The following is a 27,996-nucleotide window of genomic DNA, read 5'->3' as shown; positions in this document are numbered from 1 at the left end:
GCTGTACTCTGTAACTCTCTTGTCCTCAGTGTTTGTCATTACTGAGCTCCTTGCCTTAGGGTCTTGGGGCCACATCTACCTTAGTAGTCTACCTTTCTGTGCTCAGCAGATATACAGCCAGATCACTACGCGCCTGATAGCCTTGAAAATAGGTACGATACATATCTTTTACATTGTATGACATGGTGTGATTTACTTTCCTTGGAAGGTTGCATGAAATGGGAGGCGGAATTACATGATAGTCATGTTGAACGATGTGTTCGGGTAAATAGATGAGATCAAATCAAGTTAATGATCACTGACTCAGCAGGTGACCTCAGCCTCTTTTTTTTTTTTTTTTTTAACAACTCAATGCTTCCCAGCTTTACCAGGATACTTCCGTGAGATTAATTGACTTGATATGGTGATTTGGTCGCATATCCAGCTCCTTCCCCTTGAGGAATAGTTCCGCGCGGTCTCAGTCATTTTCCCCCCGTTCGCAAATTGAGTAGTACTTCGTAGATAATAATACTAAGTGCTAATTGCTATTACCATATCGTAATTCGAGTAATGCGCGTCTTAAATAAGGGCTTTGGAAACTCTCGGTGCTAGCAGGGGTCTCAGGATGGGGGCTATTCTAGGCACGTGCTCTCCCCGACCCCAAGTTAACCAGGATTCAGTTAAGGAGGAAGTAGAGTACTCGGTGTTATTTCACATACTCCAGACCAGATATGCTATGTATAACAGCAAGAAATTATCCAGCCCACTTTTCGGTGTCCACAGTCGGTTTTTCCTAGCTGACTCAGTCATCCTCAATGATAGGCGTGGTTTCGCATGAGCGACGATGAGAGGCAATGAGCCATTATGAGCCATCCTGAGTGGAGCCAACGTGTCACCATTGTGAGCGAACCCGATTGGTGCAATGCGGAAGGCTTGGACCACTTGGCACTAGGTGGCAGTAGCGGAAAGATGAATGAGAGCATCCTTGGGGGCCTATTGGAAGAGAGTCCGATGTGGTGGATATGGACCGCAGTATGGAACCTGATATTGATAGCTCGGACTCGGGCGCCCCAGCAACCTTCCTCGATACCCCACTATGGCCTAGGCGTTCCTCGAATGGTTAACCCCAACTTCCTGGCTTGGGAGTTAGAGCCAACATGTGCTTATTCGTGGATCGGATCTGCGCGTACATGGATAGATTGATGTGAGTATGGGAGAATATCGAGCAGACGAGTGTAACCGCCAAGGTTAATTAGGTGAGGTAAAACGCTAGGATCTAGAATTAGGCCGACGGGGACATTCGTTCTGCGTGGTACCATGTGTGCGTACATTCGTAATGCGTATCCCATGCCAGCTCAGTTTTTTTTTGGGGGGGGGATATCAGTAGTTCATCCATGGTACACTCACTCTCTTGTTTCTTGCGCATTTTCCCTTACATGGGCACCCTTGGTGACTTTCAGTAGAGATACCCTCGTAATTCCTTCATAGACGAATCTACATGAAAGACAGATAGGGAGAGATAATTAATTAAACAATGGAGAGCCTCTCTGGAAGCGATCTTTTACTCGCAAGCTGAGGTCCACTTGATAGGCCGTACTCTATCCTGTCATGACAGCCGGCGGCCGGAGGGCGTATCGTGATACTGTGTCGCTTGTGAGACCTCGTGGTGTATTTGTCTCTGGCCAGGGTATAAAAGCATGGGTAATCCTCCTTCCAACCTGTTCTTCCTTGCAGTCCTCTCTCATCCTTCTCTCACTCTCTCTCTCTGAATCTTGACAACCCTTCAGCGAAAAGGGTGTCGCTATACTTGCTGAGATCTTCATGGTAAGTCCTCTACTATCTACATCCTCCCATTACACTCTACACCGTGATTAGACACCTATTTTGCCGATGTGAATTAAATCTACATACAAGATAATGATCACAACATAACCTGCTTTGGAAGAGCGACATCGTCTGAGAATATTCTCAAAACTTTGTGGATTCTTGCAATCTTGGGCCATGACTCCGTGCTAACTTGCTTGAATCCTCAATAGGTCCGACGCGGCATCTTCGAGATAACCATTTAGCTAGAATGAATCCAAATTACTTCTTCCGGACACCATTGCACGTAACTATTCTTCGTAGAGACAGCGTAACATAGTTTGGACATGTTCGATCTAGAGCACACGCTGAAAAATCCCTAAGCAAATCGTTCCAAGGGGAGCAGGCGGGTAAATTCCACCAAAGAGATCAGTCCATGGAGTTGAACAGCGAATCGCTGAGAGAGGCCTGAGCACTAGTATACATGTAAGACTATGGTGGGGTTAGAATTGGACTCTTATGCATGATCCCTCTTCAAGAATGCAGCCAGTGGCCTGGAATGCATTGCTCGTCCCCTTTTAGGTTGAACTCTCACCCGAATTGCTCCCCTTGTAACCCTAAGACACACAGACAGGATCATATCGGCCTACTAAGGATTTTGGGTTTCTACAATTAAGCATAATCATCCTTTGCGTTTCGTGGCCAAAGCCCAAACAATCGACGCCCGTAGCCAAAACTCGGCGCAAATCCAAAGTCGAAACAGTTCGTTTTTGATCTGTCAATCTGACGGCAGTTCTCAAAGATTGTGCCGCGCCCCGCGGATTACGCAGTGAAAAACACAGATGCATACGGGGCTCCCACCTGGCGACCGGCTGATCACTGGCGTTAAACCTTACTGAAAAAACTACGGAAATACCCTTCTTTTTTCCTTTTTTCTTTTTTCGTTTTCTGCTCAAGCCTCTCGAGTCTATGGGCACATGAATGGCCCTGAATCCGCTCAAAATTTTCACCCTTGCTACGACAATTCACCAACTGCAGCCAGTATGCCTCGAATCGGGGCAGTCTTGATAACCACCACTGATTAAGAGTATCCCGTACATTATCTATCGCTTTGAGACTTAAGACTGGAACCTTCTGACCTAGATTGAGGAGAGAATTGACTCCCCGCTTGAATGGCCGGGTTTACGGGCCGGCAAAATATGTGGATACTCTCATCCAAGAGGCTGTGTGACATATGGCCTGACCCAGTCACCATACCTATCCCATTTTCCTGTCCGTGTGAGGCCCTCCGCTAATCAGGCTTTACTCTTCATGTCATTTTGCCTAGCCTCCGACAGGAGCCCCGCTGAGTGTCAGATTGCGTTCCAAATTTATCTTGAGAGTTCATCTCCCGCCCACCTAAGAAACAAACTGCAATAAGGTGAGCGATTAACGGTGGAACCAGTATAAACAGGGATTGCTCAAATTCTGTAGCGGTCGTGTTAGAACGTAAGGGCTATGTGCCTGCAAGGATGGCACGCTGATCACATCAAGAGGGGGTGCTGCATAAATAGTAAGCCGAATGGATCCACTAGGGGTTGTAGTATCACACCGGCGCAGCGCTAGCCACATGTATCTATCTGCCGAGGACGTTTTTGCCACGGCAACGATAGCAACCCCTTACCACAGCTAAGTATTAGCAATCTCCGCTTGTCATTCACCTGGGCAGATGCCACGGTTAGTTATACCTGAGTTACTGCGTACGTCAGATATTCTAGGTCATGTGACTGCGAAGCCCTATTTATATGTCATATTATGTCATCTATACACAGTGCACAGCTTATGCATATATATATATATTCCCACGGTCTAAGTTGCAGATGAACTGGGATATTTCGCAAGCGAATTCTCAACATGTCCAGTTTAGGGGCCTGCTATCACAGCTCTTCTTTGCGGCTGCATTCAATGTATTCTGCACATTCTAACATGTCTTCCAAAGGTAGAGTACTGCAAAGTATCTTTAGCTGATACCCCGTACTCCGAACATCTCGGACATACCCTTTCCATAAATATTCATTGCTATTCCTGAAAAGATACTCTACAAAGGAAAGGCTTCTCATAGAGTAATAGATTATATCTAATCTGGAGTTTAGGACTCTCGCTCCATACTACAATTCATCATTTAAACCTGGTAAGCTAAGCCCTATCCCTGGCAGCTCTCTTCCACCAAGTATTTACCAGAAAAAGGCAAGGGAGCCAGCCGATTATCAATGCCGCCGATCGCAAGGTGTTATGTACTCCTAGACGAAACTAAACTTTCAGGAACGGGTAGAGTAGCTCATCCAGCAGGGATCCGAACGGGTACGTTATGGATCCCTCGCAAGAGCCATAAGCAGCCACGGGATGGGACCGGCTGATCTGGATTCCTCGAACCATGGGATAGGGCTGGAAGGAGTTCAAGCCAGTGATCGATGCCAATTCGATTGTGGTTCTGTCACCGGTGTATGCGGAGGAGATCCAATCGGATCCACGGCTTTTGTTCTCGCAATACAAAGCAAAGGTTTGTCTAGAATGTGCACCCCCCCAGCCTCGTTTTTCTACTGGGAGATAAGCAGCGCCTTGCTGGCGATTGGACATTTGGATATTTGACCCATAGGATCTACACACTCATATCCCGGGTTTCGATGCGTTCAAGGCGAGCGCAGCGGGGCCCTTAGCTTTGGATACCGTGCGCGTTTGATTAACGCAGGCTCTAGGTACATCACTAAGGGCAAAGCATGTCCTTTCCTTCCCTTCCGTATTAGAACATTCTAATTGGGACCTTAACCCCACTCATGCATCGAACAATAGAATGGCACATAGTCAACCGTTATAGCACTCCCGTTTCATGTATTGCTCAGCTTACTTCCCGGGTCTTCTTGGGTCCTGAGCTATGCCGTGATCCGGACTGGCATAAAATTACAATCAACCATGCGATCAGCAGCTTCAGTGCCGCCGCTGAGCTGCGCAAGTGGTCTGCTTCCCTGCGCTCCACAGTTCACTCGTTTCTCCACCGTACTCGCTCCCTGGCTTCGTAAATAACGTTACCTTCGGGAAGGTGCTCTGTCTTTTTATGTTCACCTTTATGAGCTCGAAGACCAGTTTTTCGCTTAGACAACTTCTACTGACTATTAGAAGCAGAAGACATTTATTTTCCAGTTGAAATGCTTCAATTTACTGTGCAACGCAAGTCTAGTTGTCCCGGCATTTCGCTTCACTTTTAGAGATTAATCTTCGATGGAGCACATTACTTTGATCGGTCACATAACACACAATAGCAATCCGAGGCCAGATTCAAGCTCACCATATACACTTTAAAAAGGAACCCCATGCGTTTGATTTTGCCTAACGCTTACTATAAACTCGTTCTTAGTCGTACACCTTTGCCTTTCCGCCAGCCGAGCCTCTTCGCTGCAAAGACAATGCCAACTTGCCATTCTTACCGCGCTGCGCTTCGCAAACTCAGCCAAATCTACACAGCAAGTTGGACCCATACAACTGAAAGGAAACTGAGCTCGAGGTGCTAGATCTTAGAAATTGGTCAAAACTGACTCTCCCCGGCATTGCCACTTTTCAGGCCTACCACTAATCTGAAAGGATGGGCTAGTTAACTCTTGGCAAGGAGCCCTAATATCCGGTACTTCCTTTTCACCTTGCTTGGAAGCCTCATAAATCTCAGCGATGATGAATTGTCCATTCTATCACAATAGTCTGTAGATATTAACAAAGTGTGTAAACGTAATTCTCACCTTCCATCGTAGCTTCATGCGATTTCAAACCGGCCCAAGATCCAGGTCACAATCCAGCACACCTTATGTTGGAAAAGGCGTTGTTTTTAATATTTATGTGTAACTAACTAATTAGACGAAAGCTGGCATCCAATCGCCACCGTTTTCAGGTAGGCCATGGTCTGCTCGTCGGTATAGTTGCCATCATTATGGCAAACGGTGAGAATAGAGGAGCCCCTCTAGCTCTCGAGGCGGATTGCTCTTCTCCTTGTTATTGGGTCGGGGTAGATCTATTATTATGGGACGGGAGTGGCGTTTATTCAAGGCACAAGTATGGTAAGGACTGGTTCAGGAAGAGGTAAACTTTCTCGACTGAGAGGATGGGGTCGCCGTTTCCAGAGACGATTTGCTCGACGAGGAAGCGCTCGTTTTGGTGTCGCTGATGAAGAGCTATTTCAATGTTAGTATGGGTTTCGCTATTAGAGAGCGAAGATGATGAGACGGACAGGTGACGTGATTTTATCGGATAGCACAGCGTTTCAAGAGTACATTCATGGCACCTTGCAATTCCCTATAAATGCGATTACTGTCTTTGACTCAGTTGAAAACGAGGTCTTGAGCATATGTACTGCCATTCCGATCGACTGCTGGTATGGATTGCTCAGCGCCCGGTTAAAGGACTTCTCGACGTCTTCACAGGCGTAGGATAGTGCCGAGATTATGGTTCCTCGCTCATTGTCGCGCTTGATGAGAAGCGACTTGGTATTTTTGTATAGGATAATTGCGCCCGTCTCGCTGATACTGGAGGTTCTCTCTTGTCGTTTCGGGGCCAACAACGGCCGTTAACAGGCATGGGCGTGACGAAGACGCTTTCATTGCCCAGATCGGAGGGCAGGTTAGTTTCCTGCAGCGCGACTATGACTGAGCCTTAGGTGAGATAGGAGATGGTGTACTTGGGTCCGAGACGTGTCTTCATGGCGTGGATGATGGTTTTTCTACGGGGATAAAGCCGTGGAACTCGGTGTGGGGGAGACCAGTACCATGTTTGAAGGGGAGACCACGGCTTCCCTTTGGGCCAAAAATGTGTAGAGAAAACAAGTTAATCTTGATTAAGAAAAAAGAACAACTTAAATAGTCCCGCTATAGATCGTTAACGTCCTGGCCACAAGAAGCCTGTACTCGGTGCCCGCAGCGCTCAGGTCAACATCCAAGGCATTGAGGAGCGGCACGTTGAGATTCTGGATATCGTAACCTCCGGGATAGGCCAGCTGCTTGGCCGCACTGATAGTCCGACTTAGAGTTCGTAGAAGATCAAGCGAAACTGCGCTCACTAATGCCGTCCTAGAATAGATGGTTCATACACATAAGGACATCAATTGTCCTGCCCAGCCGAAGCTGCGTTGTGTCCGCCTCCACATCTTCCAACAGTAAATATTGATAGCTTTTGCGAGCTTTAATCCCATACCGTGGATATGGGAGTCTCCTCTCGAAACTGAAAGGCGTTTTGCGACGTGAGTTTGATATGGATTGCCTCGTGCGCCCATGCAAGCGCGTCTTCTTTGCTCTCCGGCGACAGGTACTGGATAAGAGGTGTGCCTTAGTCGTCGCATCTCACCGTAGTTGCGCATTCCAGGTGATCGAAATGGGCGTTCACAAGAGCTGACTCACTTGAGGTGATAGTGTTACCGTGAAGGCAGAGGGGGGATCGGCAGTGCGTAGGGTTAAGTTCAGTTAGAGACCGAATTGCCCGTTGGCGTTGCTCCTTTGCATTCCTACGATAACTTCACTACCCAGACCCCGGTGCTCGCCTTTGCTGGGGACATATTTTGAGAGTACCCATCGGTGGTTCTCGGAAGGGAGCTCGAAGCTATTTCCGGTGCTAACCATTGTGCTGCTGGATTCTGGAACAAGGGGGGGAAAGAGAAGCAAAAAAAAAAAAAATAAAAATAAAATAACACATAGTATAAAAATCAAATAGTAGTATCGGATGATTGTAGTTAGATGAAATAAAGCTAACGTTATGTACAATAGACAGGCCTATACTAAATTTATTAGTCAAATGGTCTACGAGTAGTGGACCTTATGCTACGTACCATATTTCTCGTGCGTCTTCTTGACCTCCCAAAGATATTGACCATCTGTAATGACTTCCTGGTAAAGTTCGAGATAAGTACTAATAGCAGTTAATTTAGGGCCTGGAATCTTGCGTAAGGAGTGGAGGAAGGGGGTTGTAGGAATATGTCCAGAGGAAATAGAGAACATAACGCTCCCACCGCAGCGCTTACTGCGCTTACGGGAGAGATCTGTTTCAAAAGACCGAATGTCGTACATGGTTGGCCGTGGATACCAATAAGACAGGCGATTGCGAAGAGGAAATTCCGTGCTGCTGATTAAGTTTTCAATGTGGATTTAAAGGTGAAGCTATATACTCACCCTTTACGGCTATCCATCCATCAATGCCGAGCACCTTCGCACGCTTGTACTAGACTTCCATCGACATTGAAGGAGTTGCGTGCGCCATCATCACTCCATACTCGTAAACAGGTCTGCTACACCGGTCCTATACAGTGTAAGCTCCATCTATATCTAATGTTGAGCCGCGCTAAGGCCTCATGCATACAGCGGTCCTCGTAATGAGTGACAGCAAAGTTGCGATTGCACGCTCTAAAGGTCTTAGAACGAGCCATCATGCAGGGGGGCCTGAAGAAAGGTGGATCCCCAAGACATACATCCTAACAAACTCAGGCCGACGTCACGTCGTTGGGGCTAAGATAGTGGTAGGCCTGAGGCGACGAGAACGAGTAGGATCGCGGGTTGGAGTATCCAAAAAGGGTAATTGGTTAGCTGCCAAGTTATGAACTTATCATGCAAGAATAATCTCCGCTCCGGTGTGAATCTAAGTGGTATATAGGTTGCTTATAGTGTTTACGCCGGTCCCTCCAATCATGCATAAGTCAATTCTGCAGTATTACTTAGTTATCCCTGCAATACGTCATGCATTAGAGCAAGGCTTCATCCCAGGTATTTGGTCCTTCAATATATTTTCGCGTGGCTTATGATTTAGGTTGGTGTGCATAATATCTGATGCAACTATATCTATCTAGCACAGACAAGGATGCCTAATCTCAAAGGCCTAACGGCTACTCTCTAATTCAACGGGATGGTATTGAGGGTATGATAACGAGCCCAGAATATAGTCCATAGAGAATTCTTCCAGTCACGGACGAATACTTGTTCAGGGAGGTTGAGTGTGTATCAGGGTGTTTCATGCTGGAACTTTTCATTTCTCTTTACATGTCTCGGTCTACCACTATATTTTATATAGCCAAGAGTATCTTTCTATCAGGATGCTCTCCTAACGATGCTTGTATCCCGATACATAAATGTAAGCTTCACACAAACGTTTCCATGAAACCGGTTATATCCCAAACAAAACCATGCTGAGAGGCGTGAGTGCTATTTGACTTAAGTCATAAAGGTGCAATTCCTGGTGGGGGGTATAAGTGAACACATGTTATATCAACATAGTCTGAAGGATAGATCAAGAACTGGCCGTATCGTCAGGCCAACCCAGAATCATTCTGCCTCGTGTTGATAGATAAACCTAATGCTGTTAGGCTTGTGGTATGGACTGCAGAGCGGCTAATCTTCATTAGTTTGGGTAGCATCGGCGAATCCAAAGACCGTCACATTGTGACAAAGGTTTAAGACTTCCGGAGTCCTACGGACGGTGGGAGGGCATCGACTCTCTAGGACTTTCGCTGATGAATCCTTCGAACATGATCCCTCATATTGTCCATACGGCTAAAGACCCTGGTGCATTGCTCGCCGTGCTGGTTACGCCATTGGCACCGGATTTCCGGTTTATGCTTAGCTTCATGCCGGTCGCGATCCTTTCGAGTGGCAAATCCTCGCTTACTAGGGTTGTGTGGATCAGGCGCCGATTGGGGACAGTTCTCATAATGGCAGAAAAATCGTTTGAAATGCTGGCGATAGTGCCGTCGAAAGTCTCGTGGCGTCGCGAAACGCGCCGTCGATTTACATCCCGGGAACGGACACTTGGCACGCGCGAGAGAGGTCGAATCAGGAGGCGTGATGCAGTCTGGTAGGAGCTCGGGGGGCGAGTCTCGATGGCGACTGCTGCTTCCGGGGCGAGAAAGAATCGGCTCGTCGCGCCAGGGGGGGGCCGGCGGCCCTTCTCGTATGCGTGAGGATGAAGGCGTAGGGGGGTCTGAGGGGGCTTCAAGAAGAGGAGTCTGGATAAAACACTGGATCTGCGGATCTGGGGGGGTTTTGAGGCCCGACGAGTCGATAATCCACGGCATCGACGGTTCTTCGAGGCTGGGAGAATCCATGAGCCATGATATGGACGGCTCTGAAGGGAGTCCGAGCATAGAAGTATCCATAAGCCACGGGACTGGCATCTCTGGGAGTCCACCCAATCTTGTTTGGTCCATAAACCATGGTAGTGGTGGTACTTCGGGTAAGGGTTCTGGGTCATAGCATGTCGAAACGTTTCGTGAAGTGTCCGGAGAGGAGGCTCGATTAAATAGTGGCAAGGCCATCCACTGCTCTTCGGCGACGTCGTGGTTACCTTCCATCTTAAGTGTAAAGTCTTCATCTGATCGACAGGGCATTAAGGACTCATTCTCAGGCCCTTTGGGAACGAAAGAACAGGGGTGCATGCGGGTATATCTATGATAAAACATCCGAGGGAATAAGAGCCACGTTTCTGCATCAGTCTGGAAATTTGCATCTAATAGGCCCGTTTCCCGCTTTTGGCCTTGATTTCATGCAGCAGAAGTTATCGACGGTCGAATTCTGCGGGAACCGCGTATTATGCAGAACCCGCGTACATGGCGCTGATTAAGAACCTCGAGAATCCTCAAAATGATTCCAGACGCTTACGTGCCAAGCGCTGTAACATCTTCAAAGAATGCATTAATGCGAGGTAAAAAAATGTAGGATTCTGCAGGATGTAAAGTTTCATTGATGAATGTCGTGCCCGATAGGGCCGCTCGGGTTCCTTTTTGGCCTCACGCTTACCCACGGCTGTTAATGCACAGCAAATATTGACGAGGTATCAAGTGGGGGCTGGAGTACTTCGAACTTCTAGGTTTTCTTCTCCCACCCATGGCGGAGTTAAAAGTGCCACTTCAAACGCCGCGAATGTCGGCAGATAATAGCCTCAGTATGAGGCGGATATCTGTGGAGTTATACTCCCATCTTACTGAGCGGCTCAGAACTGACAGTATGTACATACTAGCGAATCAAGTTTCTATCTTCAAGAGGAACGGTGGTTGGCCTTGTTCCTTTCCTATGGTCTGATTCATAGTGATCTAATTTCGTTGGTCCATATTCTATTCAAGGAGACTTATAGAAGATAAGATGTCTACAGACCAGGTATCTCATCTGGAGAGGCAGAACCAAGCCACCGTGGGATCTCGATCCCTGATTACCGAGTCGGAATCCACCCAAAGACTTCCGATTTGATCAAAGAAATTCCTTGTATAATTATTAGAATCCTTTAAGTCTGAAACCACGAGGTGACCATTCCCGGCACACCTTCGGTCTGTCATAATGGCTACCTCGGTCGTTTACGGGATCAGCAAAAGGTGCCTTAGATCCTGAGTCAAACTGGCTGCGGCGTCAGGTTTATCTCCATCCGCCAATTCATCTCTCATTGTGCTGGTACGCGTTCGTTCTATACGATCATGGTATACGCACTCCTAAGTAGTACGACGTACGTTGAAACGTTGAACTTCTGGAACACACCTTGTTCGATACCTTTCAAGACCCCCAGACTGCTGCGGGTCTGGTGGATACAGATGTCTTTCTCCAAGGAAGCCACGTTGTTCGACTAAGTGAATCAGCCGCGTGGAAGTGGCAAACCGACGATGTCTGCATGCCCCGAGATTCCGCCGAACATCTCGTGCAGACGGCTTTCCTCTTTCGGGACTTGGCTGCACAGACGCTGGACGATCTCTTCCAATGAGCTCTTCCGTTCTTTCTCTAACTCGTCATCTCTCACACTTACCCTGCCCCTGTAGATGATGAGTTTTCTAGAAGATAGATCATAAGGTCTAACGGTGGCAGATAAGTCGGGCAACCCTTTCAGCCCTGGATGAACGATGGGTGCACCTCTCTTCTCGACCTTATCAAGTGTTGGTATTGCGATTCTGACTCCGGGATACATTTGCATGCATTTGACATATATCTCGCTTTTCTGTTCCATGAGATGACTAGGCTCCCAGTTCCGGCTCGCTGCCACGGTACTCTTCTCTGGAGCACTAGGTTTCATGTTTGGCCTCGTAGTGACGACGAAGTTCGACATACCGATCAACTTCCGATTGATATCCGAGGGTATTCCGTTCATTGCAGTGACCGTTGGCTTTGAGGCTTATGTTTACTCGGACAGTGCCGACCTCTCCATCGTACTGCTTCTCAGTCTATGAACACTCAGGATGCCGTCGCCACTACCATAAAAAGCTCAAGGCTAGGACATTATCCAGATCTAGACACTTGAAATCAGACTCCTAGCCATTGGGGGGGCTTCTTCTGGAGTACGGGGTGGTCTCCAACAGTACTGCTTCCTCGTAGCTTGGATCTTATTATTCGATTATGTGCTTCAATTTACTCTCTACACGGCTGTTCTCTGTTTCAAACGTGAGAGCACCCGCATCAATTGCCTCGCCGATTTACGCAAGGTTTTGGAAGAAGATTGCATCGACCATGGCGTTGCAAAAAACGTAGTCTCGAGTAGCGGCAAAGGCAATGCTAATATCCTCGATCAAAAGGCCAAGTCTGCCAGCGTGCGCAGTCTCAAGGTTCTCATATTTGGTGGCCTTATGTCGATCAACCTCTTGAACTGATGGGCTATTACCTTCCGCAATGATGGTCACTTTGCCCACGTCAAGGCCGACTCCGTGAACCCTTGCAGTGGCTTGGGTACCGTGTATGTGATGGCCCGAATCCAGAACCAGGAGGAGAGGAGGAGACAGTTGTGACAATCGTCCCGCCGATTACGCGCTTGAGGATATCCCTATTCCGTCCTTATCTGACCCTAGAGCCGGATACATTGGCATCCAGAAGAACCACCAGATTTTAGGTGACATTTATGGCAACAGAGTCCTTGAAATTCTGCTCAACCTAGAAAGCCCAACCTTCAGCACGTGGTTTATTGCCGCCTTGATGCTCAGTATCGTTCTTAACGGCCTTCTCTTCAACACTGCCCCGTTGGACTACCAGGGAGCCCATGCCAAGAGTACCGATCTCCTACTGAAGTTTCTTCCTTCCATCTTTCTTCCTTTTTCACTCTGTTGAGACTTGGGTGCGGCTCCATGCAACATTAGACGACTTACCTTCGGGGCTCTTCCCACAATATCAAAAGAATTCGTCTTTCTCTACAAATTCAACGCTCAAGAGCGAGACACAACTTGCATATTTCAAAATCAATTATATTTCCAACCATCGTCACTTAATATCCCAAGAGAAAAGGTCCTACTTCACCGGCCTCCTCCCGTAAACAAAATACAACTTCCCATACTGATGCACAGCCGTATCCACCAATTCCCTCTTAGCATGCGCCATCAGAACATCCACCTCCTCCTTCCCCCACCCCAACATCATCGACAACAACTCCGGCACATAAGACGTAATCCCTTGCATCTGCTGCGCCTGAAAATACTTCCCAATCTCCTTCATCTTCCGATCCTGCGGCCACGGACTAATTGGCACCTTGAAGATCTTGCACGTCACATCCTCGAACCCAGCATGTATCATCTTATCTGCCCACTCATCCATGTTCGCCATGGGCTTTCCAAACCTGGCGCTTGCTTCTTGGATCAGGGCGCACATTTTCGTCGTGTAGGGCGCTCGGTCTAACGAGTCGTCGTCGGCGTAGACCTCGACGCGGAAGCTTTGCAGCTCGAGGTACCCGCCTGGTTTGAGGTGCGTGAGGGCCTGGCGGAAGAGGCGATCGAAGTTGCTGACTGCGCCGGCAAGTTCACGGCCGTGGATGTAGTCGAACGGGCGGGAGTAGACCCAGTCTGCTTCGTAGTCGTCGACTTCGAATTGGCAGTTTGGGGGGACCCTTTGCGTTTTTCGCGGGCGGTTAGAATGTGGACAGTAGATGGTAGACAAGGACTGGGGTGGTGGTATGTATCCTTACCAACTAGGCTGGATAGGGCTGAGATCATTTCCTTCTATAGTCAATCGACGGTTCTTGTAGTGCAGCGGGTCAGCGTACCTAATACTTCTGCGGATTTATACTGACTACAACCCCCCACGACATATATCAGCTTCACCAAGTCAAATCAAGCAGAAAAAAAAAAGAAAAGGATCCAGTACTCACTCGGCAAAATCTATCGCCCAGATTCCTGTGCCGGTTCCAAGATCTAGGACTCGCTCCGGATGGGATTTGATGGGAGCGAGATGAAGCTCGCCGTCGAGGATCAGGGCGTAGATGTGGTGGAGGAGGTCCATTCGGTCTTGCTCCTCGTCGTCGTTCGGCTGACTGACTTTTAAGCCATTTGCCTGCGTGGGGGCTTGGGAGACAGGGCTGGTACTACCATTAAATACGTGCCTGGGCGGTAGGCATGATATCGCCGGCCATTCTGCAATCGGGATTTGGTGTTGGGAGTGTGTGGTATGTGGTGATTTGTGCCAGTCTTACCTTGTATCTGGAAGTTTGGGGGCTGTTAGTAATTGGGTATCTAGGAGGGTTGGCTGTGGACACTGGGTAGTGTGTAGCTGAGCAGTGAAGTATGTACCTACACATAATTGAGAACGCTTGAAGCTAGAGTAGTTACGTCTAGCGATGCATCATCGCTCGAGGCCCAGTCGCTGTCTGAGGTTGGGGAGGAATCCTAGGTCTAGGGTTAATGCACACAGACACTACTGAGTAGAGCTACGCTGGGGAGATACCTCGTGGTCGCCCGCCATGGGAGGCTTGGTAAAAGAGAACTAGCTAGTACTGCTTGACCTGAATGATGTTCGCCAGATCAAAGTCGGTTGTAGGGCCGTTGAGGAGGGCATTAAGGTGGGGGAGATGGCAGGATCAGTTCGCGGACTGGGCTCAGCATACTAACGATCCGAGCAAAAGTACTCCGATCGAACCCGAATACGACAGGATCTGCTCTATACAAAGGGGAAGCAAGCCATTCAATTCGCTGGCTTTCCTTCCACAAACCAGAGCTCGTGGTTATGCTTAAATGTTGGTGTAGTGGCAGGGTTCACCCTTCATTCTCTCCCCCTTGCATGGCGTGGACAGTTTCGATCAACGGTTGCTTTATGCGTGTCCCGATTAGGGTGTCTGGCGTTATTGCTACCGAATTACGCTATCTAAATTCTACCTATCTCATTAAGAGTATAGCTAATCCGAGGAGTAGCCACTGCGAGAGTTGTGATTCCCATACATGTTATCGTATGTTTGCTAGAGAGATAATACATGATAAAGCCATACAGGGGGAATAATAGTGGAGTCCCGCCGCTGTCCAGTCATTTCCCTTTATAATGTTTCCAATTATCGCCTCCTCACGTGGAAAGCAATGCATGGACCTATATAACAAAAAGAATCGAAGGCAACAATCACTATTGACAGTTAGACATATGTACTATATGTACTACTAAATGCATAAGGTCAATTATGCACGCACAGCCCCATCTGACTAATCCGCATAACTATCGTTCAATCCCGCGATAAGGAAAGACTATCAATCTCAAACACCAACACCTTTCACTTTGTTCACAAACTGGTCTCCATCTGGAGCTCCAGCAAGCACAACTCCAACCTACGCCAATCCAATCTACAATCCCAAGCTTCACAAGCTCTAAACTAGCCCCAACCCTCCAAAATGCAGGGCTTCAGTAAGAACCCCCACCCCCCCTTCCACAACCTAACCATACCCACACCCACCACCCAAACTAACCCACCCCCTCACCAGATATGGGACGCTACGTCCCCCCAGACCAAGAAGGTCTAATGAGCGGTAACCAACTCGCAAAGAAACACCCCCTCGGTGCCCGCGCCCGCCACCTCCACACAACCGGTGCCCTAACCGTTCGCTTCGAAATGCCCTTTGCGGTCTGGTGCACGACCTGCAAACCCCACGAGACGATCATCGGCCAAGGCGTGCGCTTCAATGCCGAGAAGAAGAAGATCGGAAACTATCACTCGACGCCGATATATAGTTTCCGTATGAGGCATCCGGCGTGTGGGGGGTGGATTGAGATTCGGACGGATCCGAAGAATACTGCGTATGTGGTTGCGGAGGGGGGCCGGAAGAGGGATACTGGGGAGGAGAGGAGGGGGGATGGGGAGATTGTGATCAAGTTGCCTGGGGAGAGGAGGGAGGAGGTTTCGGATCCGTTTGCGAGGTTGGAGGGGAAGGTCGAGGATAAGAAGGTGGTTGATGAGGGACGGACGCGGATCTTGGAGTTGCAGGAGCGTCAGTCGAGGGATTGGGATGATCCGTATGAGATGTCGAGACGGTTGCGGAGGACGTTTCGCGCGGAGCGGAAGACTCGGGAAGGTATCGAGGCGAAGAGGGAGGCGTTGAAGGATAAGATGAGTCTGGGGATTGATATTGTGGATGAAACGGAGGAGGATCGGTTGCGGGCTGGTTTGGTGGACTTTAGCACGGGTAATGAGGCTACTGCAGCGCGCACGCGGCCGATGTTTGAGACTAAGGGTGTTTCAACTGAGAAGAGCAAGCCCGGGAAACGGAAGAAGACGGCGGATCTTGTCGCGGAGCGCAAAGCGATGTTTCGCAATGAGTTAACTGGGAATACTCGCGCCGTGATAGACCCTTTCCTAAACCATGATGGGAGCACCTGGCAGCCGGAGGTTAAACGACGCAAAGCTGCATCGAACAAAGCGGACATGAATAAACCAGACAACCAAAACCAAGACAACGCAGATAGTGAGGGTGGAGTGTCCTCTGCACCGCAAGAGCATTCCACTGAAGTGATCAAATCCGCCAGCAAGACGCCGGAACCGTCCATTGCCTTGGTGGCTTATGCTTCGGATTCAGAATGATTGTATTATTACTGGAGTTTTGCATCTACTCGGCGTTTGATACAAATGATACCCCATCGGCTTGGTGTTCTCTTATTTACATTGTGATGGAAGAGCAAACCCGAGCATCATGTACACTATATCGGATTCATTGATGTATGTATGCCTCGTAATAGGGGTATATAATGCCATTTCATATACGCAAAGAACAGTAGCTTTTCATCAATAACCATATCGTATCGCCATATTATTTCGCCCAAGGAGCCTTAGTAGCCAAATCCTTGGAATCACCAGCGGGAGCCGGCCCCGCTGGTTGCGAACTTGCCCTGGGAGCTCTGGTAGGAGCCATTGGACCTGGCGGAAGTCTGGAGGTATCAGGAAGTGCTGGTGGGATTCTAGGAGGGGTAGAAGACGTAAAGAGCGCCCCACCAGCTCTCGCAGTCGCCCATGGCGCTGCGGTTCCGCTTGATGGTGGGGGAATACTCTGCGATGCGGTAGCCCAAGGAGCTTTCGTTACTGGACCTGGACCTTGCCGTGTTGATGGAGGGGCTTGTCTTGGTTGAGTTTCCTGTCCGGATGAGGTGTGGGCTCTGGGCGGCGGAGGAATAGCGCTCGGGTCGCGATCCCAACTGAACAGCGAGCCGAAGCGGAAGTGTTGCACAACCGGAAACTTAGAAAGTACTTCAGCGTTGTACATCTTGATCATACCCTGCAACTATTATTAGCCAATAGGTACGGAAATCTGCAATCTGGGCTGACCTTGTTAATCTTGGCCCAGCCAGCCCGGACCCCAGATATATCATATAACATCTGACTATGTTCCCAGAACGGCCCTGTCTTTACATCATATATGAAGCCGATGGCGGAGAAATACATGTTCACTCTCCGCTCTTTCTCTACAATATCTGCTTTCGCGACTCCTTCAGGATCTGGAGTACTGGGTAATGAACCCACCTCCGGTACAGGATCCGACTCCGATATAGCTGGACTAAACTGTGCCGAGCCAAAGATATAAGGGATGAAAGAATGGTCATCCAAACCCCAGACGCCGTGGGAACCAGCAGGCTCCAATTTATATTTCTTAATAACAGCCCGCACCAGTTCCAGATACCTAGACCACTCATGAGTTAGTCTTCATCCGCATGCAAGTAGGATCGAATATACACACGGTTCTATTACACCGATCACAATTGCTCTTTCCTCCACGCCGGGGCTATTTTTTGGAAACCCGTTTAGCTTCCAAATCGCTGCTAGGAATGTGAGAAAGCTCAGTTCGTGGCCGGTCCCATAGTCCATCCGCTCTCGACTCCCCCAGCTCCCAAGAAAGTATTCCATTAGTTCTACCTCTGCCGTTGGTCCGTCCGGGTCTGAGGACGGGGCATGTAGAATTTCCGACGGTAAACACTCCTCTAAGAAGGTTGAGGCATTCTCTTTCACCTTGTCGTGCCAATTTTGGTAGCCACGGTCGGCAAATCTCCTTTCCCCGCCCACTAGTGGTGTTGCATGCAGGAGTCCTTCAAGCTTCAACAGTAATTGCTGTAGTCGTCGGACGGGGGCGGGAAACTCAACTACTTCCGACTTTAAAGGCCACGATTGTACTTCGTCCGCAGATAATTTAGTCGGAAACATTGATCTGTTTAGCTGCAAAATGAATGTCATAATATCGACATAAGCCCTAGAGCAGAGAAACTCCGAGACATCGCCCGTTTCGTGGATTCTCTTTCTGGGCTGGAGAAAAGTGTGCCCCACCGAAGGGTCGATGGTGGACAGGACACGGACTGGAAACCCGTCTGGAGCCATCTTAGTTAACTAGTGATGGACTGGCCTCAACTAGATTATTATTAGATTTTCCAGCGGACCAAAACAGATGCAGTTGTAAAGTGGTAGGAGGTGTTGTTTGGTTTTATGACGAAATAGATAAATTTGAGTTTAGAGTTCAGGTCAGCACCTGATCCACTTAACCCCGTTTCGGGCAATGATCGTTGACTTCCAATGAATATTCTATGTACCGTCATTCCCTCACACCTTTTGGCCAAGATAATCATGCTATTCAAAGTACATATGGATCGGGTCATTGGCATTCGCCATCCTTTTTGATCGGTGACCCCGATGGTCAGTTGTGAACCCTAGAAAGTCCATCAGGGCATCCAGTCCCTTCTCTTCAACACGTAACACTAAATCTGTACCCAATGATACAGTCGAGTCTATTACAGCGATTTTCCTAACCAAGAGCTTGACAATTGCTTCGTTCCTGGCCTCCGCCGCCAATAGTAATGGCGTTCGGCCATACCCATTCACTTCAACAGGATCCACTGCAGCGCCGCTCTCAAGGAGGCGCTTTACTATGCCCTCAAATCCGTTGACTGCTGCCCACGCAAGCGGCGTCCAAGCGAAACCAGCATCTACTGAATTTAGCTCAGCACCTTTGTTAATAAGCAGTCCAGCTATTGCCTCATATCCTTCTGCTGCTGCCCATATCAGTGGGGTCCGACCATATTTATGGTCGAATGCCTCCACATTAGCGCCCTTGTCCAAGAGTTGCCTCGCTATTGCCTCAAGCCCACTGGACACAGCAAATAAAAGAGGTGTCCGACCATACCGATCCGATGCCTCCACCGCAGCGCCACTATCAAGAAGTAGTCTGACGATTTCTTCGAATCCGCCTTGGACAGCGAGTAAGAGAGGCGTTAGTCCAAACTGATTTACAGGGTCCACAAAAGCACCCTTCTCAAGCAGCAGTTTTGCTACTGCTTCACATCTATACTCGGCGGCAAATGATAATGGCACATTATTGAAATTGTCCACCGTATCGACCGCGGCGCCGTGTTCTATCAGCAGCAAAGCCACTGCTTCATGTCCGGACTTCAATGCCGCCATCAGCGGTGTCTTACCGGTAACATCTCGAGGGTCAAGTCTAACACCGCTATCGATTAGTAACTTGGCTACTGGCTTGTAACCCCTCTTCGCAGCCCATAATAATGGTGTTTGGCCGTCAATATCCCTGGAGTCTATACCAGATGCTGTTTGAGCTAGATGAAGCATAAGGCCATAAATACCAAAAAAAGCTACGATATGGGCAGATGAAACCGTAGCATGCGCATCCTCGTCGTTGGGCCGTCCTCCATACATTTCCCTGTACAGTACACGGAGACTTACATTATTATCCGTTGATGCGATGCCGAGGTATTCTTGTGCAACTTCTAACGGTGCCTCCTGCAGGTGCTCGCTCTTCCGGAGGTGATGACCCCATTTAGTAGCAGCATAGGGCATAAGTGTGGTAGAAATGCAGTCTTGCTCCACCGCCCCAGATGTAAAACTTAGGAATGTCAGACATGTTCGTGCAATCCGGCTGTGCCACTGTGCTTTACTAAAACCGAACATTTGGTCTCGCTGGCTGAGATACTCTTGGAAAGAGTAATGGACCAGGCGTACAGTGCATGCTTCGTGGTCAAACACAACTAAGCCTTGGCAACAATTAATTAATGTTCCTCTTACAGGAATACCTCTCGGGTCGAAAGCCTTATCACCATCTTCGATTGCAAGTGCACACAAAAGCTCATTGACTCCAACAGGCTGTTCTGCTAGATGGATCCAAGCAAGGATCTTCTTTGCCTGCTCTGATTGTGCATTTGGCTGTTGTTCTATTCGGACTATCGTGCTGGTGAAAGCATCGCCGAGATTCGACGGTAATGTCCTCAAAGCATCCTCACGGCGTCGTATGGTTGTGGCTTGAAGGATAGCGTGGACTTGCATAACAGGTAATAGAAACCTAGGCTATCATATTAACACTGCCGAAAGGACTACACTCGGCCACTCACACTCCTTTAGCCGACTCTAAAATTCTGTTTTCAATATCCACCTTCAGCTTTTCGTCCATAGCATCTGGCTCAATATCGTTGGGTCCACCAATCTCACGCTGAATGTATAGTCGAATATCGTGCTCATGTGCCTTGATGGTAATATCACCATTTTCCTTGAAATATTTCTGGACAGTTGACTGTAGATGGGGCCTCCCAGTGATGTATAGCTGCACTGAGGTCGGTCTATCATGCAAACACATCAAGAGGCCTCTTTGGTCCTTCAGTTCATCGAGTGCGTCCAAACAGATGAATACTTTGCTGAACTGCTCGCAGGCAAGATCGAAGAACCGCTCTGCATCGGGCAAGCTCAAGGGATTCTCCTGCTTGACGCGCTCTTCGTATAGGTCCAAAAGACTTTGGGGCATTTCTGGCAATCTAGCTAACAACTGCTTCACCAATACCCCAAGGATATTCTCGATGGTTTGCACTTTCTGGTCGCGATAGTCACCGTAAAGGTATGCGAGTCCAACTGAGCCGAGAGGCTTTAGCTCCTGTAATCTATCGATTACCACAGACCTTTCCAAGTCCGTTAACATGCATACTAGATATAATATTGGAAACGTTTCATACTAACGATATAATTGTTTTTCCCGCGCCTGGGTCACCGTAACAGCACAACGCTTGAAAATTGGGCTTTTCTGATGACCAATCGAGAAATCTTGGATCCTCAAAGATCCATGTACTTGTACCCTCCACTCGTCTTTTCTGGTTCTCAAGATGTCTAGAATAGGGATTGAGAGGAGAAAGCCACTTGAACAAATCTTTCTGTCCCTGGGTTCGAGTAAGGTTCTTGACGATTGTTTTGATCTCCAAGACTGCATATTCGGATTAGTGGAATACAAGAGAAGGAGGGCTCCATGTGATGGACTAAAATGCAACATATTGAGGGTTTATCTAGTACCCTCTGCTGCTGCCAAGGTAAAACAGTTCGCTAAGATAGGCAGGGCTACAACTTACGACTGTCCATAACAACACTCCGAGCCTCTGGTGTATTTTGTATATCCGAGGCATCCGTGACTTGAAGGAGCTCCTTTGCATACGCAGCAGCAGTAGCTGCCGCATACTTCTGCCACCGGTCGTTTTTATGAGAATCGCAATAGTCGCAGATGCCCCGAATGACAAGACATGGGAATTGGTTCATCAAGCCCGCGGCTTCCATTTCAAAGCAAAGACAGTTCTTCGCTAACAAGTCACGTACTTTTGCATCTTTGATGACCTTGTTGCCCGACGCAATAGTGCCGTAGTGGATAAAAGGCTCTTGGTCCAGTCGCTCAGGACGCTGGATTTCTTTTGTGCAATCACATTCCTCACAACTTTTCTTGCCGCCCATATGGATATAATCAGGACAGAACAACCGATCATTTTCCACACCCTGGTAGATATAAGCCGGTCCTCTCCGTGAGTCTGCCATTGCTGGATACGCTTGGTACACGGCCTCCAAAATAGCTGGTATCGATGTGCTTCCCATCATTTCATGGTTGCTCTGGAGTTCACCCATCGCATTGAGGAGAACCTCCGGGGGACAATTCAGTGCACCACATTCTTCGAATCCACGCGCAGTGACCTTCCCGCAATCGTATTGCCTTACGCCTCCGAAGGCGCCTGTCGGCTGGCTGACCACAACATCTCCCAGTCGGATGTCGTGATCATCGCTTGGGATACCTCCACCAATACCAACCATCAAACCGAACTTAATGCTAGGAAAGCTGGAGAGCATCTGCTGAGCAGCGGTAGCCGCAGTCGTGGTCCCATATCGACCGGACGGGAGACTGGCAATAACCACATTATGTTCACCATTAGGACCATCGATGGATCCTAGCGTATAGCTATTGTGGTCTTTGGAGTGTTTATGCCGTGGTGGTGCATGTACCTTGTCAAGCATTGCCTTGGCAGCTGCTCGTTCATGCGGTAGGGCTGCAATCCAGCCGACGGCATATTCGGAATTATCTAGCTGCGGCAACGAGGTTCCCATTTTTTTCATTTTTCAAACATAGATGCCGCTGGGCAACGATGTTTTGGCGTCGGGATAAGTTTTTGGTTTACTGGTGAGATGCCCCAAGGTATGAAAAGTCAATTACCTCAATGCACATAGCCTTATGTAGGGAGTATCCTAAATTGTATGTAGGAAAACAAACTAGAGTCACAACCTCCGCACAACATCTCAATATGTGTTGTCTCTTGCACTATCAGGCGCTTATTATAGCCGCCGGGCTTGTCTGGAACCCCACCTATTTCTCAGCCTCGTCGGGGAACCCCATGCCACGGACTAATAAATCTGACCCCTGTTTCATAATCAATAAATAGACTGATGAGGAAAGGTGTCTACGTTCTCGTTTTCTTGGAAATAAGTGGGAGTCGATATTCAAAAGCTTCCTCATGCAATGTGCAAGGAATATCCGATGTGAGCATAATTGAACTGTAGAAGGTAAAAACACTTGTACGTCTTGAAACAGGGAGTACGTAAAAAGTCTTTTAATGTTTAAGAAGAACATATCTTAGATATGGCGAGCAGGCTGTGCGGTAAAGTGAGGTGCCGTAGAAATGCATGAGGTTTATAGGATAGTAAAGCTTCTTCAAACCTTGCACAGGTTCTCACAATCTAGCATGTCGTGAGCTCGACAGGGAAGTAATCTTCTTATCATAGTCCACCCTGGGCGTATAGAACCGAAGTATGCGCAGCAATTGTACCATTGAACATTGAACAGTGAGCGACACCTCATATCTCACCTAGACGGGGTCCCCGCCCTCCTTCAACCACTTATCTCTGAACCGACTACCTGGGTCCTGTAGTAGCTGAGTAGGTAGTCCAGTCTTAATGATTTTCCCCTCTTCCATCACAACGACAACATCAAAGTGTCTTATCGTGCGCAAACGATGCGCAACAGCAACCACCGTACGATCCTGGAACTTCTCCCTAACGAGGTCCGTGATATTTCTTTCGGTTGCGTGGTCAACCAGCGGCGTAGCCTCATCGAGAACCAGTATTTGCGATTGATCTAATAATACACGAGCAACAGGGAGGAGTTGTTGTTTTCCTGAAGAGAGCCTGTTTGTGTCCAGTGCCGTGTCTAGTCCCCCTCTAGAGGTAACCCACTTCATCATACCGACCTCGGTAAGAACTGAGATAATAGAGACATCGCTTGCTATATCAGTGGGTCAATGTTGGAACGTATTGATCCATTAAGCAGCATTGGATCCTGGGGCAAGGTGGCAAGTCGGCTGCGGATAGTTTCGCGGGGCATTTTGCTGATATCTTCATTGTCGATTAGGATGGCCTCGTGCTGGATCTTGTTGAGGCGGAGGTTGATTATGAGGGAGCTTTCCCCACTAGATCTTTTGTCAGATACCATTCGGTTGAGGTTGGGTTGGTTTCTTTATTCAAGGGAGACATACGCCCATTACTCCCTCGCCTTTGCAAACTTGAACTACATGCTCGCAATTATTGGCCAGATATTGAACAAGAAGAGGCTGCCCGCAAGATCTGAGATCTAATTAGCAACCTCAAAGGAGGGTGTCGTTTGAATTATTTACTAATATCCGGCCACAAAATTAGTCGTAGCTTTTCTCATCATTTTGCGAGAGTAGCACGGAACAAAGGCCCACATCGGACTAAAATCTAATAATGGACACAGCTCGTCACCATCCTGAGTCGGCGAAGGGGAAAGATGCGAAGGGGTTGAATTGTTGTCTATGGATATCTACAGCTAGTACAACATTACGTCTTTCCAACTGGTTCACGGGGAGTCACCAGCAGGATAGTGGCATTAGGCAACTCGAGTGGCAGTTAGCTGACACCACACAATCAGCTAATTAGTCACCAAGATGGTGGTCTTACTCCTGGTAGAGACCTAGGGTTATTTCTACAAATGAAAGGCTTGGCCCTGACAAGCTTCTATCATATGATACGGATCTATATCCTGACCCTAACTCGATCACATTTTCTCGTCGGCCCACGCATCTCTCCTACTTTACTGATCCAATGGTTATTGGTCTATTGTTCCTTATCAGCTGTTCTCATTACTTAGGTTGGAACTACTAAGTACCTACCTAATATCCATGGATGTTGATCCTGGTCAAGCTACTAGTAGTCAATTGAAACTCTTGAAGTTTGAACGAGTTAGCCAATAGGTTGGCAAATTTATTCTTCGATAATAATTCCTCTGATGCGATAGACATCAATGGCTAATTTTTTTTTTTTTTTTTTTTTCTGGTTTTTATTTCCACCTTGATCTTGTTGAATTCCGGTAAATTGTTTCATTCTAGGGTTCAATATACATCATGTACATCCAATATATATTCCGGTAGCGGTTGGCAAAATATTTAATCCCTAACCTTAACATACACCTCAATCCTAAAGAATGAATATACTATTCAACCAGACGATTCACCCATCACGGATAACTAATTCAAATAACGATCCCAACACATAACTGAAGGTAAAAGGAAAGCAGGACGAGAGCCTAGACCTTTCCAGAGCTGTCAGAATCTAAAATTATCACGCTTGTTTTTTGTTGCGCCGCCAACCCCAACGCAAAAACAATCAAATGTTGTTTCACAGCTTCGCCTCATGACCTCAGGTCGTCGCCTCCTCAATCCTCCCCCACCATCACAAGTGTCCGAACTGCCGAATGATTGATCAACATGCCCCGAGCAACTGCGCCCCGACGGAAAAAACGCGATTCGACGACGACAGCCCTGGATATCCTGAACAACGTCAACAATGTCAATGTGGGCAGCCCCCCTTACCGCCCCCGCCAGTCTCACCGCGCGAAGATTGGCCACACACAATTCACGCGAAGCGGTTCGATCTTCGACGTTCCTAGTTCCGACGACGATGACCGGTTTTCTCCCTCCAAACGCTCCCTTTTATTGGGTCCTGGGACTCCCCGCAGATCGACGCGGCTGAAGGCGAAACCTGGTGGTGAAGTTACTCCTTCTCATCGGACGAGGCTGACTGCGAGCGTGGAGCTTGGGGAGGAAGATCTAGAAGGGGATTCGGAAGGATATCGAGAGGAAGGTCGAGAGGAAGATACAGTGGGGAACTGGAGAGAGGATCGAGATGAGGAATCGCACCGGGAACCCGAACACGGATCGGAGGATGAATCTAAGAATGGTCTCGACGAGAACCAAGACGAGGAACCCGACGAGGAGATCGCCGAGCCATCCGATGACGACCAGGAGGAAATTGAAAGAGGGCCGGAGGATGTGGATGTCCATGAAGACCACCGGGTAGATGAGTTTCCCCAGGCTGTGCTCTTTTCCGGTGGTCACGACTCCCCTTGTTCCTCGAATGATTCTAACCAACTGTCCCCTTTTGATATTCAAAAACAAAGCCGAGCTTCACCCTCGGAAAAATCCTGGGGGTCAGATGAAGCTGGCGATGAGTCGAGCAGTGAACCACAGAACGAATCTGAAAGCCAATATGGAACACCGCGGGCTCTCTCAATAGAGCAAGCAGATGAGTCACGCTCTGGCTTTGATGATTCTTTGAGTGCACAAGAACAGCCGAGAAGCTCCATTGCTGTTGTTGTGAACCCGGCTGCAGACATTAGGAGCTCGATGGACAGGGAGGGATCGGCAGCCCATTCGCAAGCTTCCTCTGAACGGAATCCTCGATCAGAGGACATGACCCGATCTTCACCGCTGCGGACAGAATCGAGGAGCCTGAATGGTGATCTAGAACCTAGTCATGCAGAACCTCAGAGCGACGGAGAAGACCAAGGGAACATTCCTGTCGAGGAAGAGCCGTCCGCCTACATCCCGTCAGATGATGAGGGTAGCTTAAGAGATCGCCTTCTAGGACCCAGGCCCTCTAGCTATTCTGAGTCAGAAGAGGAACCGCCGATGCCACCAAGCAAAAGGTGTCGTACCTCTAGGCACCATCGGGATTCAGAAGCTGAAGGACAGCGTAGAAGAAGCGTCCTGGCATCTCAGAAAGCTAGTTCCGTGAACCCTCGAAGAAATGAAAACGATCCTCTCCATCGCCGCCAAGACTCAAGTGACCGCGAGCAACATGTGGTGGCCATATCTGACGATGAATCCGCATTCACCGATGAGGAGGAACCGTGGTTGGAGCAGGCGCTCAAATTTGGTGGCCAGAAGGCGAATTGGGATATCTTGGTGGATGAGGCCCGCACATTGAAAGAATCTACTAGAACGTCTATGGCCGAGTACTTCGCTAACTTTGATTTACTAACTTCTGAATTACGAGAAAGCTATAGTCTCATTGTCGACTACCTACAGGCCCAGCGCAGGCCTCCCCGGGCAACGGTGCGCGATTGTGATTATCTCCTGGATGCTATTACCAAGGAGGCGGATTCCCTTCTGGACGATGCCTACGATCATAAAGATGATAAGGAACGCCAACCGAGCAGTATAGACCTAGTGGACGAGTTTGAATGCAGACTTGTTTCCGGAATGGTGGGGGTGATGTTTCCCTGTTTCGAAGCTTATTACCAAGGAGATGAACTCTTTCCCAAGGCCTACAATCACCTACATCGCGTCCTAAATGTGTTTCATCGAATCTGTGGGAGGATATACGGTCTCGTACGCCTAGATTACGTGTCGTCCAAGAGCCGTAGCTATCGTCTTCAGCGCCCCCTTAAGAAATTCATCGGGGCCTTGGAGGAGAACTTATTTAGGGAGGGAGTGCCCCTCCCGGCGTCGAAACCTGCCATCTCCATAAAGTATGGTAAAAGATGGACGGAGGAGGAGGGCAGTGCCCTCCTTGATGGATTGCAACGTTATCAGGGTAAGGCTATGTGCAATCTCCCCCCCTGGAAAATATCGAAATGCTCACTTCTCCAGGTCGGAATCGCTACGTCCAAATACTGGAGCATTTCAAGAAACAGCTTCGCGGGCGGACGATCCGAAGTGTACGCAATAAGGCCAGACAGTTGCATGATAACCTTCTTTCTTCGACGGTAGACCCGGACGAACTCCAGACGGAAGAAGGACGGGAACGGTGGCAGTGGCTCTTGAGTATACGAGAAGATTGATGTCAGCTTTATGGGCTGATGTAGGCAAGGCGTTTGTTGGATGATTTTATTTCTATATACCCCCTAAGGTTGAATTCGAATTCATTGATAGTAAATAAACACTTTCTACTCCATCCAGTGTGGCTGAACCATGGAACCAATGTTTTGAGGGGCGCGACCACGTCAACACCTAGTCTGCGCTCATCCAATCCGAGGAATCCGTAGATACAAAAGATACTCCAGTAGTAGTAGATTAACTTCGCAATTGTTGGTCTCATGACAAAAGATATCCCGACCGATTGGGCGATCCCGTGGGGATCGTCGCCTGAGGAGACTGGAGACCTCAGGCACCACTCCCGCTTTCCCCTCTTGAACCTTTCTTTACTTTGTCCCTTTTTCTCCTGCTCGTACTCTTGACTTTACTTACACCTTTTCTTTTTCTTGTTTGGACGTCGACCACTTCATTTTGCCTTCGCCCTCTTCCTCCCACTCTATTCCTTTTCTTGTAGCATTTTAATTTCTTTAATAGTATATTCTCTTTAATTCCCTTCCGTTCTTCTTACCCCGTGCCTCTTTGTTTATATCGTCACTTTCGGGATAAAGGACAAAAACAC

At 48.4% G+C, this 27,996-nt stretch overlaps 10 protein-coding genes across 10 annotated transcripts; 4 read left to right on the top strand and 6 right to left on the bottom strand.

Moving 5' to 3' along the window:
• The first annotated feature begins 3,534 nt into the window (after positions 1 to 3,534).
• Positions 3,535 to 5,173, top strand: BDW43DRAFT_48922 (uncharacterized protein). Its single transcript, XM_032050133.1, has 5 exons — positions 3,535 to 3,760; positions 3,915 to 3,952; positions 4,014 to 4,122; positions 4,205 to 4,321; positions 4,612 to 5,173. The coding sequence occupies exons 1-5, from the start codon at positions 3,676 to 3,678 to the stop codon at positions 4,836 to 4,838; spliced, it is 576 nt and encodes a 191-aa protein (XP_031901846.1). The 5' UTR covers positions 3,535 to 3,675; the 3' UTR covers positions 4,839 to 5,173.
• Positions 5,174 to 5,844: 671 nt separating this feature from the next.
• Positions 5,845 to 7,859, bottom strand: BDW43DRAFT_309835 (uncharacterized protein; the record flags this gene model as incomplete). Its single annotated transcript, XM_032046784.1, has 2 exons — positions 5,845 to 5,978; positions 7,622 to 7,859. The coding sequence occupies 2 exons, from the start codon at positions 7,857 to 7,859 to the stop codon at positions 5,845 to 5,847; spliced, it is 372 nt and encodes a 123-aa protein (XP_031901845.1).
• A 966-nt stretch (positions 7,860 to 8,825) lies between these two features.
• BDW43DRAFT_272151 (uncharacterized protein) lies at positions 8,826 to 10,485 on the bottom strand. The gene has a single exon (XM_032041506.1). The coding sequence runs from the start codon at positions 10,235 to 10,237 to the stop codon at positions 9,278 to 9,280; it is 960 nt and encodes a 319-aa protein (XP_031901844.1). The 5' UTR covers positions 10,238 to 10,485; the 3' UTR covers positions 8,826 to 9,277.
• An 846-nt stretch (positions 10,486 to 11,331) lies between these two features.
• On the bottom strand, positions 11,332 to 12,336 carry BDW43DRAFT_48861 (uncharacterized protein). The gene has a single exon (XM_032050132.1). The coding sequence runs from the start codon at positions 11,902 to 11,904 to the stop codon at positions 11,398 to 11,400; it is 507 nt and encodes a 168-aa protein (XP_031901843.1). The 5' UTR covers positions 11,905 to 12,336; the 3' UTR covers positions 11,332 to 11,397.
• A 633-nt stretch (positions 12,337 to 12,969) lies between these two features.
• BDW43DRAFT_48809 (class I SAM-dependent methyltransferase) lies at positions 12,970 to 14,727 on the bottom strand. The gene is made up of 8 exons (XM_032050131.1): positions 14,454 to 14,727; positions 14,304 to 14,395; positions 14,203 to 14,209; positions 14,099 to 14,143; positions 13,882 to 14,039; positions 13,777 to 13,802; positions 13,699 to 13,729; positions 12,970 to 13,620 (listed from the first exon to the last, which is right to left on the bottom strand). Exons 1-8 carry the CDS (start codon positions 14,469 to 14,471, stop codon positions 13,029 to 13,031), a joined length of 969 nt encoding a protein of 322 aa, XP_031901842.1. The 5' UTR covers positions 14,472 to 14,727; the 3' UTR covers positions 12,970 to 13,028.
• Positions 14,728 to 15,166: 439 nt separating this feature from the next.
• Positions 15,167 to 16,702, top strand: BDW43DRAFT_48802 (Saf4/Yju2 family protein). The gene has a single exon (XM_032050129.1). It carries the CDS (start codon positions 15,475 to 15,477, stop codon positions 16,564 to 16,566), a length of 1,092 nt encoding a protein of 363 aa, XP_031901841.1. The 5' UTR covers positions 15,167 to 15,474; the 3' UTR covers positions 16,567 to 16,702.
• A 1-nt stretch (position 16,703) lies between these two features.
• On the bottom strand, positions 16,704 to 18,432 carry BDW43DRAFT_48804 (rotamase PTPA-1). The gene is made up of 3 exons (XM_032050130.1): positions 17,714 to 18,432; positions 17,305 to 17,656; positions 16,704 to 17,254 (listed from the first exon to the last, which is right to left on the bottom strand). Exons 1-3 carry the CDS (start codon positions 18,343 to 18,345, stop codon positions 16,793 to 16,795), a joined length of 1,446 nt encoding a protein of 481 aa, XP_031901840.1. The 5' UTR covers positions 18,346 to 18,432; the 3' UTR covers positions 16,704 to 16,792.
• Positions 18,433 to 18,591: 159 nt separating this feature from the next.
• On the bottom strand, positions 18,592 to 22,377 carry BDW43DRAFT_299322 (uncharacterized protein; the record flags this gene model as incomplete). The annotated part of the gene is made up of 4 exons (XM_032044703.1): positions 18,592 to 20,314; positions 20,364 to 20,921; positions 20,980 to 21,212; positions 21,376 to 22,377. The coding sequence occupies 4 exons, from the start codon at positions 22,375 to 22,377 to the stop codon at positions 18,592 to 18,594; spliced, it is 3,516 nt and encodes a 1,171-aa protein (XP_031901839.1).
• A 1,174-nt stretch (positions 22,378 to 23,551) lies between these two features.
• Positions 23,552 to 23,912, top strand: BDW43DRAFT_272135 (uncharacterized protein). The gene is made up of 2 exons (XM_032041505.1): positions 23,552 to 23,732; positions 23,799 to 23,912. Exons 1-2 carry the CDS (start codon positions 23,565 to 23,567, stop codon positions 23,895 to 23,897), a joined length of 267 nt encoding a protein of 88 aa, XP_031901838.1. The 5' UTR covers positions 23,552 to 23,564; the 3' UTR covers positions 23,898 to 23,912.
• Positions 23,913 to 24,748: 836 nt separating this feature from the next.
• On the top strand, positions 24,749 to 27,466 carry BDW43DRAFT_272134 (uncharacterized protein). The gene is made up of 2 exons (XM_032041504.1): positions 24,749 to 27,156; positions 27,213 to 27,466. The coding sequence occupies exons 1-2, from the start codon at positions 25,047 to 25,049 to the stop codon at positions 27,401 to 27,403; spliced, it is 2,301 nt and encodes a 766-aa protein (XP_031901837.1). The 5' UTR covers positions 24,749 to 25,046; the 3' UTR covers positions 27,404 to 27,466.
• Positions 27,467 to 27,996: the final 530 nt, after the last annotated feature.

Source organism: Aspergillus alliaceus (genome assembly GCF_009176365.1).
Source record: "Aspergillus alliaceus strain CBS 536.65 unplaced genomic scaffold BDW43scaffold_14, whole genome shotgun sequence".
Lineage (NCBI taxonomy): Eukaryota > Fungi > Ascomycota > Eurotiomycetes > Eurotiales > Aspergillaceae > Aspergillus > Aspergillus alliaceus.
This window is presented reverse-complemented; position numbering and strand designations above follow the sequence as displayed.

Coding starts and splice junctions, on each gene's coding strand:
- BDW43DRAFT_48802 (XM_032050129.1), top strand. CDS start 15,475: ATGGGACGCTACGTCCCCCCAGACCAAGAAGGTCTAATGAGCGGTAAC.
- BDW43DRAFT_272151 (XM_032041506.1), bottom strand. CDS start 10,237: ATGTTTTATCATAGATATACCCGCATGCACCCCTGTTCTTTCGTTCCC.
- BDW43DRAFT_48861 (XM_032050132.1), bottom strand. CDS start 11,904: ATGAACGGAATACCCTCGGATATCAATCGGAAGTTGATCGGTATGTCG.
- BDW43DRAFT_48809 (XM_032050131.1), bottom strand. Junction 14,040..14,098: donor GCCCAGGCACGTATTTAATG/GTAGTACCAGCC, acceptor AAAGTCAGTCAG/CCGAACGACGACGAGGAGCA. Junction 13,730..13,776: donor TAAATCCGCAGAAGTATTAG/GTACGCTGACCC, acceptor TGACTATAGAAG/GAAATGATCTCAGCCCTATC.
- BDW43DRAFT_272134 (XM_032041504.1), top strand. CDS start 25,047: ATGCCCCGAGCAACTGCGCCCCGACGGAAAAAACGCGATTCGACGACG. Junction 27,157..27,212: donor TGGATTGCAACGTTATCAGG/GTAAGGCTATGT, acceptor TCACTTCTCCAG/GTCGGAATCGCTACGTCCAA.
- BDW43DRAFT_48804 (XM_032050130.1), bottom strand. CDS start 18,345: ATGGCTCCAGACGGGTTTCCAGTCCGTGTCCTGTCCACCATCGACCCT. Junction 17,657..17,713: donor GTGATCGGTGTAATAGAACC/GTGTGTATATTC, acceptor TGAGTGGTCTAG/GTATCTGGAACTGGTGCGGG. Junction 17,255..17,304: donor GCTGGGCCAAGATTAACAAG/GTCAGCCCAGAT, acceptor TAATAGTTGCAG/GGTATGATCAAGATGTACAA.
- BDW43DRAFT_272135 (XM_032041505.1), top strand. CDS start 23,565: ATGTTGGAACGTATTGATCCATTAAGCAGCATTGGATCCTGGGGCAAG. Junction 23,733..23,798: donor TTATGAGGGAGCTTTCCCCA/CTAGATCTTTTG, acceptor AGGGAGACATAC/GCCCATTACTCCCTCGCCTT.
- BDW43DRAFT_48922 (XM_032050133.1), top strand. CDS start 3,676: ATGTCCAGTTTAGGGGCCTGCTATCACAGCTCTTCTTTGCGGCTGCAT. Junction 4,123..4,204: donor TCCAGCAGGGATCCGAACGG/GTACGTTATGGA, acceptor ACCATGGGATAG/GGCTGGAAGGAGTTCAAGCC. Junction 4,322..4,611: donor TCTCGCAATACAAAGCAAAG/GTTTGTCTAGAA, acceptor ATCGAACAATAG/AATGGCACATAGTCAACCGT.